At 30.5% G+C, this 10,218-nt stretch overlaps 1 protein-coding gene across 1 annotated transcript in view; it reads left to right on the top strand.

Moving 5' to 3' along the window:
• LOC106463950 (1-phosphatidylinositol 4,5-bisphosphate phosphodiesterase classes I and II-like) overlaps positions 1–10,218 on the top strand; it is a gene marked incomplete at its 5' end in the record, with an annotated part of 52,889 nt that overhangs the window by 2,743 nt on the left and 39,928 nt on the right. Inside the window, 3 exons of the mRNA XM_022391582.1 lie at positions 4,082–4,166; positions 4,852–5,150; positions 7,747–7,843. Of these exons, the coding sequence (XP_022247290.1) occupies positions 4,082–4,166; positions 4,852–5,150; positions 7,747–7,843 (481 nt within the window). The remainder of the gene's footprint in view (positions 1–4,081; positions 4,167–4,851; positions 5,151–7,746; positions 7,844–10,218) is intronic.

The raw sequence follows: 10,218 nt of genomic DNA, 5'->3' as shown, positions 1-10,218 counted from the left end.
GTGTATAGTATGTTTTACAACTAAAACTTGCTCAGATCTGGTCATTCTTCATTTTTCCAGCTGAGAGAAGAATATACTTTGTTTAAAGTGTTTGTAGTTTAGACATATAAGACCTTTAGCTCACTATTTCTGTTTCTTTGTTGTTCTAAAAATGTATATGCACATGGCAAAACCAAAAAAATAAATAAATTGCATAAAACTTCAAGAATAACAAGTTCATATAATAAAGGGAGAAAAGTACACCAAATCAGAGAATCTATTATAATAATGCTCAGTTTTGTCTGTTCTGAAAATCCACAAACATCTTACTTTCTAAATGCACATACACGTGCTCTTCATTTCAACAGATGTAAGTATATTTTAGTAGGCATTTTGTACAACATATTAAAAGCTTATTAAAGTTTTTAAAATGACCTAACATTATGGCATAAAATAACATTATAAGTTTATTTACTTAAAGTATTATTCATTATGTCAGAAAAACACGTATGTTTGACAGAAATGAATAAAAACCCTATAACTTCAATGCTTTCGAAAGTGGACCTTTCAGAAGCACTTGGGTTATAGGGTTTTTATTCATTTCTACTTAAAGTATTAGGTACCATTAAGTTTAGCTCTAACTAAACTAAAGCAAAAAGTGTACACAAGATACAGTGTTAGTTTATCTCTTTATTGAATATAGGCCTTACTTAATAAAGGTTAACTAATGTTAGGCCTAAGATAAGTGGACTTGTAGATTTTGGTGTCTGTGATTAGAATTCTTTTGTATTAATCTAGAATTCCTGTATTTAAAGAAATACTATTGCAATAAAGATACTAATTTGACTGCAAATGTTTTATGGGTTTCTGCTACTGTAGTGTTGAATTAATATCAGCTTTAATTTAGCAATCACAAAAGTCTTTTGAATTAATTACATTTCATTCTTAGCTTTGTTCCTGTGCAAACCTTAAACCAGGTATTTGGGCTATCCACTTCACCTTGAATTATGACCCTTTTCTATTTCTATTCTATAACTCAAGAACTACAAGTAACACAAAGGACTTTCATATACCACCGTGATTCTTTTGAAATTTTGAAAATAAGGATTTTCTTACATCCACATAGAAAATCATACTTAACTATTGTTAGGTATATATATTCATTAAACTTCATTCTCTCACACATGTATATGTAATTCAATATTTGACATTTACAAAGAGTCATAAGTTAAACCTACTAAAGAATTGGCCAGTCACTAAGAAAGCAAATACCAGCATGTTTTTTCATGGTTAATATACAAGACAACAGATAACAGCAAGGATCTCTCTGACTTTTAAATGGACATGGTAGCAGAAACCAAATGAACATGAGCACTGTTAACTCTCTTTATATGGGTTTGGTCATTTTGACTGACCTTTTAACCACCGTATAACCAGGGAACTATGCATATTATAGCTTTTAATATAGTAAGTGTATATTTGTGAAATATGGCAAGTCTTTAGAAAATATTACAAGTCTTTTTGTGCATAAAAACTCAGATTTTTTTAAGGAATTATTTATACTAAAGATTTGTCTGTCAATTTCTAAAGTCAGTTTGAGTGAAAGGTGATTTTTCTGCTAAGAATCATTTTTTTGTTTTCATCATACTGTTTTCAGATTTTATTTTTATAATCTCTAGAACTTCCTAAATGAACTACCAAAAGTTTTTTGGAGTAAAACTTTATATTTTATTTGTTATTTACTCTACCGTAACACTATATAGGCTCTGTCCATTTTGCCAACCTTGTGACAACCACAAAAAAGACGAAATAAATTTAAATTACCCTTTTTTCTTTCTAGAATGATTGTAGATTGTAACAGAAAACTACAATTATTTATCCTAAAGAACTTTAGGCATAACAGTTTACATTTGTTTTTATTTAATTCTATCGTTTTATTGCTCTTCAAACCTTGTCTAACTACTAAACATGCATAATAAAGCTATAAACAACTGTCAAGCAGTATTTCAAGTTACAGTAAAACAAGCTATTTAATTGCATAATACTTGTGAAATTCTCATTCATACCTCACTAAGAAATTATTTTTTTTATGTTTTTCATTTTTCTTATCTACCCTAATATGTTTCAATTTTTTTTACATTTTAGGTACTTTTACAACAATAAGTAAATAAATATACATATAAACATGAAATTTAGTACTTACATATGGGTTCTGTTGATAGGGTACTTTACTAAGTTTTTATTTATTTAAAATATTCAGCTAGGAGCACAAAATAATAACATAAAAAAAAGAATGCAATGTCCTATAACTATTGTAATTTAACTGTTTTTCTAACAAAGTGTAGGAAAGTATTTCCCTTATTTGATCAAGGTGAACTCGGCAATAGAAACTCTGAATCTGTACGCCAAATAACTCAAAAGCTATCATGAGAACAAACTAGCCTATTATGTAATTCAGTAAAGTAAAATCATCTCTTTGTGTTGGTTATAAGTAATCTAAGATCAAAGGTCAGAGAATTATTGACATTTTGTGAAAGACAGTATGTCCGGTACGTGATTGGAGGGCATGGCATGCGAGTATGACTTTCTGGTTTATATCTCTGTAAATCAGGAATAATGGAGAATATAAGGTTAGATATGTTTTAGTAATTTGCATTAAAACTCAAAAGCTCAAATAGGGGTAAAAAGGATATCTAAATTGGCAATTCAGAGTAAACAAGCATCACGATATAGAGAAGTGAAGATTGCGAATTTATTTAAGTATCTCTTTTGTAATTAAGAAAATAAAATTTATATGATATTAAAGTTTAATTTATTAACTACATTTGCATGCCAAGTTGATTGATATACATTGATAATATAGTAGTTTAATTAAGTTTCAAAAGTAACTGTAAAAGGTTGTGACATGTGTGCTTATATAAAGAGGGTTATGAAAGACTGTTTCAAAGACATCAAAGTCTATCAACAGTTGTATTTGGAAGTGAATACAGCACATAATATGACCAACATAACAGTGCATGTGATCACCATTTTAAAACACTGTTGTAACACGTAAATGCTCACTAAATCTACTGCAAACAAGAAACTCCAAATGAATATGAATTCTGCACACTAGTTAGGAATGGTGTCTGAAGTTCTGGTGGTTGACAAAATGTTGCTTTTTGTTCCAGCTGTAATAAAAACATCACACACCAATACTATATTTACCTTATAATAAATAAGGCATGTAGCATAATATTATAAAGTATGACACTGAGGTTTAATGATTCTCTAAAACAATATAAAATAACAAGTTCGTTACTTATGGGGAACATCTTCGATTTGAGTCTAACTTATGTGCATTTAGTTATTGAAAAATATATTTCTCTCATTAAAGATTTGTAACAACAAAACTTATTAGAGCTTTATAAGTTCATTAAGACATCTTACAACCAAAATCTGGGCTGTATATCCTGTTAGGAGCTACAACTAAGTTCAGTGCAAGAGTTCACTACAAACATCTGACTCATAACATTCTATTATATTGTTCTCTAAGATCTATGTGACACTGAATCACTGTTTTTGCTTTATTTGAATATCAGCATGGTTGTGCTTTGTTTGGCTACTAACTGCTTGAAGTCAACTATCCAATTTACTTATGATGCTCTTGTAAAGCCAGACCAAAAGTATTACAAAAGTTATTTTGTATTACAGGATTTCTGTCACAAGGATACTTTCAGGATGATATGAAGAATTATATATGCACCTTGCTGTAGAATTAAAAAAAAAACTTTGTAAAACAAATCAGAACATAAAAAACTTGAAGAAAACAAATATTAGAGTTGTGTCAGATTTTATATTATAACCCACGAAAACCTTCTTAAAAATTGTGGGAGTTTCTGGTGGGCTTTGGAAATTTTATTTTCAGTGAATTGGAAAATGGAAAAAAATTAGTTTATTGGAGATAAATTCAAATCCAAGGAAATACTTAGATGTAGTATATTTTATTAAGCTGTATGTTTGTTTTTGGAGAGGATCACTTTCATTAAGGATGTTGTATTTTATGCTAATGACATTTTGTTATGCATGGTTCATTTTATGATGCCCATGTTTATCAACACAGGTAAAGCCAGGACAGGCATTACCTTCTGCTAATCAACTGCTGAAGAAGATCATAATCAAGAACAAGAAAAAACATTATTCCAGAGGTGAAATGTTTTCTTAAATTAGTTGTGGACCAAGACCACTTGATCATCATAATAAACCATTAATTTAATGCAAGTTTTATGTGAAATTTAATGATGTCTCCACTCACCTTTATCATATTTGTTAGAAGAAAGATAAAACATTCTTAACTTATAGAAATCAGAGAGTTAAGATCAATACTATGCCTCATATTTCCTAATCTTTTGTAATTTTAGCAACAGACCACAATAACTAAATAAGCTTTTCTAACCTTAGCAACAGAACATAATAGCTAGACAGGTTTTTCTAACAGAACATACTAGCTAGACAAGCTTTTTTAACTTTAACAACAGAACCGATTAGGTAGACAAGCTTTTCTAGACTTAGCAACAGACCATAGTATCTGGACAAGCTTTTAAAACCTTAACAACAGATCATCGTATCTGGACAAGTTTTTTAAACCTTAGCAACAGACCATAGTATCTAAACAGGCTTTTAATAACTACACAAGGTTTTCTATCCTTAGCAGCATAACATGGTAATTAGTCAAGCGTTTATAACCTTAGCAACTGATCATAGTATCTAGACTAGCTTTTCTGGCTTTAACATCAAACCATGGTAACTAGACAAACTTTTCTAACCTTAGCAAATAAACTCAATCTATGAGTATATAGGAGTGTTTTTGTTTTGTTTTTTACATACCCTTAGCTGCTTACAAGACTGGTGGGACTGTAGTACAAGGGAACAGTGATGAAGTGTCCCTGCCTTCTCGAACCCCAGAGAAGACACAGCACATATTAGCAGCTTCCAACAGTATAGAAAGCCATAGTGAGACCATTACTTTAACTATAGCTGGAGAGGTGGACCTAAAAGAGGGGGTAGTGAATGAAATAGCAGGACTTTCTCCAAAACTGCAGGGTTTAAGTTGTGATATTGAAGACTCTGATACAGACTCAGGAAGTGAAGAAGAGGAAACTCTTGAGGTCTATTCAGAGGACCAGAATGAGGTACTGGTTGTGTGTTTCAAACACTATAAACTATATTTAAACCTAAAAAAAATAATGTAAGTTACAGTTCATATTATGTGTTTACAGCTGTGTACAATATAATTTTTCACTAGCTCTTATTCAACGTAGTTGAAAGTATGGGCTTAAGACTTTGTTTAAATTAAATGTTTGTTACATAACTTAAAAATATTCAAAAACTATTCCAATGTAGCAAGTTTAATTAAAAGTAGTTATCCCAGTCATAAATGTAAGATTACTGTGGCAAAACGTGTTACGTCTCTGGTCGTTTGTTATTTTCCCGTAAAAATTCCTTCCAAAAAACAGCTATACAAGTCCTTTCTTAAATAAAACTAGTTTATTCTTTCTCAATACAACTTTGCAATACACTTAATTTCTACAATCAGTTTAACTTAAACACACACTATAATTCACAATGAACGATTCGCGCACTTTATTTACTACCGCGCTTGACTCAATTGTCTGTCTCTATCTCTGCCTGTCTGCAATTCAATTCCGAATAATTGTCTGGTGCACTTATATACAAGAATAGAGGGCACCTAGCAAATACTGGATTATTCGTGATGTCCCCCAATCTTTCTAGAACTCATTACGTGTTACCAGCATCACGTGACTTCCGCTGTCGTAACAATATATATAGATATATAACAAATATATTTTTATTGCCATAACTGTTTTAGAATATAATTTATTTTTCGTAAATTTTTTAAAGATTCAAGTCTATAAGAACTAAAAACAAACAAAGATACAACTTCATATATAATTTTCAGTATAATACAATTTAAAATGTACATGTAATAAGGGTCAAATCATATGCATATTAACAATACTATTTGTAAATTCAGTAGAAGATAAGTTTAAATCCACTTGTAATTTAGAGAATGGCTTCTCTTGGATATGAATATGTTTATACTATAAAAGTATTCATTCCTTATTATACATAAATTTCTTAACATTGTTCCATTAATATTTTCAGTAAACATTAATCAGCTAACTGATTTATTTTGAGTTCAATTTTCTAATATTGTTTTGAAAATTTTACCATTGGATGCATTAATCAAGATTTTAATGTATGTTAGATAAGCTTTGGTCCCACATGTTGTTGAAGCTCAGACACATGAAATAAATTGTTTATTTATTATTTTAGCAAAGCCACATTGGGCTACCTGCTGTGTCTACCATGGGGAATCAAACCCCAGATTTTAACATTGTAAGTCCCTATACGTACTATTATCCTACTAGGGGACATGACAGAAACAAATAAAAAAATCGTCTGAAACCTGATGTTGTAAATCAGTTTTAACTCCATTAGCTTTTCAGTGAAAAGCATAATGGAGAACCAACCAGTGGAAATTATGATCTTGTGTAGTGCCTCCAATATTTAGATCTTTTAGGTAAATCACACACTAGTGATTTGGTGTAGTGCCTCCAACATTAAAACCTTATGGGTAACTCACACTCTAGTGATCTTGTATAGTGCCTCCAGCATTAGGACATTGTGGGTAAATCATATCCTAGTGATTCACCAGTCTGTTGGATATACAAGACTTTGGTTTAAGAGTCATTATTTGGTTTGTTTAGTGGTTGAGTAGTTAATTATTATTTACTTTTCATAACAAGAGAGTTAAAAGTAATTATTTTTAAAGCAATAGTTATGACAAATTTGATTATATAACTCTGTACGATTCATACATTGTGTATATGCAGTTGAATGCTGTATTAGGCTTTAGTAATATTGCTGCCCTCCCATTACTCAAACCTTTGGTATTTTTCTCACCAAATGAGTGTTGCTACATTATAATGTCACTCGTGTAGTTTATAGAAAGTTCAAGCCCTCAGTGAATGAGGTATATATATAGGTGACAGAGAGAGAGAACAAGTTAAGTGAAGTGAAAAAGTTCAGTCAGAAAAATGCGAGAAAATGTGAAGTTAGCCTGTGTGTGAGTGATTAGCCTTAACAGGTGATATTCTAAAGTGAGTTTCACAGTTTAATAGACATAAGGAGAATAATTTGTCTTATCAAAGGGTGTTCTAAAGTAATTGAACCCATCTGTGTGGACTTTTATGAAAAGGAGACAAATATTTAAAGTTCTGGATACAACTGTGATAACCCACAGGGTAACGTAAGTGAATCTATCACAGATTTTACAGTAAGAAACAAAGTAGAGAAAAGTAGTTTGGCTTGTCAATTGGATTCTAAAGTAATTGAATCAACCTGAGTGGACTTTTGACAAGAAAAGAGTTTTAGATACAACTGTGATATTCTATAGTGTAAAGAATCTTGTACATACTTTGACTTGTTTTGAATATATTATTTTAAAACAAGTGGATTATGTGCTCTCCGTTTATTATTCAAATTTATTGCCAACAAATCACAGACACCTACTGTAGAAGAATCCCAGCCTACACATATATAAAACCCTGACACATTCAAAGCATGACATCATCATATACTGTATTATATGTATGTTTAGTACACAAGTTATTAAACTTAGTTAATTAATTAATTAATTGACACATGGTTTAATAATAGTCTTAAAGATATAAAGATGTCTAATATATATTGAGAAAATTTCAGGGAACAGCTGCTAAGGAATCAGAAGCTGGAGCTGAAATGTCTGCATTAGTCAATTACATACAGCCAGTTCGATTTCACTCATTTGAGTTTGCTGAGAGTGAGAATATTATATTTCTTTTGTAATTATTGTTGTCATGATATATTTTTAGCTAATACAAAATTCTTAGATTTTTTATTTAAATCACACAGATAAACTTGTACTGTTAATTATCTTCCCAAAAGAGTTGGTTTAGTGTTACTAGTCATGATTTTTCATACTATTTCATTTATTCATCATGCTGTGGTTATCTACATTAAATGAAATAGGAAGAGCTTGGTATTGTTAGTTTGTTCCCAAATTATATATATGCTTAATATCAATAAAAGTGGTGATAAGTCTGTAAAAATGTGTAATTGTTTTAAAAAATCTCATTATGATGTATTACATTTAGTAACTTAAATCTGTAAGTGTTTGAAGCATAAAAATATTATAAAATTGACATTGAAGGTTGTTAATCTTCTCTCTACCTGGGAAGGTTATTTCTAAACTTTACATTTTAAAGACTTAAAAGTAATATACCTGACAACTGAACAACTTGATCTTAGGCCTCAGTTTGTGAATCAGAAGACCCTTTTATACAGAAGTTTCATTCATCATTGGCCCTAGCTAGGATCTTAAACAAATTGGACATGATGACTATGTCACAGTCTTCTACTATGCTAGCTATACTAGATTCAGTGGGTGATCTGAAATTAGAGCGTTTTTTATAAGTGTTATTAATTTCCTTCTGGTAGAGCCAATATAACCTTGCTGACAGCAAGGACAAGTAAATTTGTAAAAACTAAAAATGACTGTAATGTAGGAATATGGTCTTAAATATGAAAACAGATTGTAGTTTCAATTAGATTTGAAAACACACCTTAATTATACTTGTGGGTATACCCTATAAATGGCCTGTCACAGTTCATTCTTAAGAACTAAGGAATATTTACCCATAAAAGGTAAACCAATAAAAACAGAGTATTTAGACACATCAATTGGAATAATATTACACATGTTTCTCTTGTTCACAAAGTATTTTGTCAATCATTTCAATGGGAAACATATTTTTACACAAAAAATCCATGGTGTTAACAAATTCTATATGCATACCTTTGTATGCACTAGATAGTTTAAATGTACAATGTAAGTAAGTTTTCTTATGATATATTCCACTCTGGAACTCTTCATTTTTGTTGCAAATTAGAGTGTCCAAAAGGAAAGTTTGTGATCTTGTTGATGTTCAACAGTAAATTTTATGCTGTTATGTCTACTGTAAAAATTGGAAGGCTTGATCAGAAATTCTAAAAATAGTAAAGGTATCATCTACATTTGAAGTAGTAGAAAGGTTTGAACTGTTGAGGGCAATTTTCCATTCATTGGTTTTTGTAATGATACAGAAAGAAGTTGACTAAGGATGGTGAAAGTCTCAAACCCATAGTGAGTCCATCAATCTGATCATAAATGAATCTTTGGTAGCAAAATCCATCAGTTTCAGGAAAACTGATTTTGGTACAGACATTGCACTGGAGTTGTCTTTAAACACCAGTTCAACACTTAGTTGTATTGTTTCTTCAAGTAATATATTAGTATACAAAGACTCAATATTGAAGCTTGTACAATGCACATTACTGTTAAATTTCTTGGGAAAATTTGAAACTATCTTTCAGAATATATTCATTTGGGGTACATTTTTTTTAATTCCACCATAAAACCAGTAAGGCATGGTTATAAGCTCAAATGTTAGACCCAATCAGTCTTAAGAGACATCCTTCTTGAATGATGGCTACCTGGTGCTCTAATGTCCAGAAAATGTTTTCCACTAAGAATTTTCCCTTTTATCCGTAGGATCATGATCCAATTTCACTAATATAGAGCTATCACAGACAGTTTCTTCATGTAATCATCCTTATCCAGAAATTACAACACTAGGATGTCTCTTAAGACTGATTGGGTCTAACATTTGAGCTTATAACCGTGCTTTACTGGTTTTATGGTGGAATTAAAAAAAAAATTATCCAACTTATAAATCATTCTACTTTTATTTTTTAAAGTTCTAAATTCTTCAGCATTTAAACTTGAAAAATGTTAATATTCCTTATTATAATTATTAAAACAAGTGAGAGCTGTACCACTAATTTGAGTTATTTCAAATCATTTGATGTGATAATGCTTCTGAAAACTGTTCAAGTTGACCAAAATAATCCTTAAATTAATGATATTAGAAATACTGAGCTTTAAACCCCAAGCTGATACTTTTTTCCCAACATCATTCAGAACATGTTTAGGCAAGTTAAATATCACATCATCTGGTTTCTCCAAGAATAAAGTAGAACCTAAATGTCACCTCCTATTATTTATATATATATATTGTTGCATATCTGCACGTTTGTTAATTTCCAGTATAAATTCTTTCCGAGGAACTTCAGAGATACAAGTCTTTTCTTAATTAA

This window comes from Limulus polyphemus, unplaced genomic scaffold, assembly GCF_000517525.1.
Source record: "Limulus polyphemus unplaced genomic scaffold, Limulus_polyphemus-2.1.2 Scaffold1527, whole genome shotgun sequence".
NCBI lineage: Eukaryota > Metazoa > Arthropoda > Merostomata > Xiphosura > Limulidae > Limulus > Limulus polyphemus.
The sequence above is the reverse complement of the archived record's forward strand: the minus strand, read 5'-3'. Positions and strand labels throughout refer to the sequence as shown.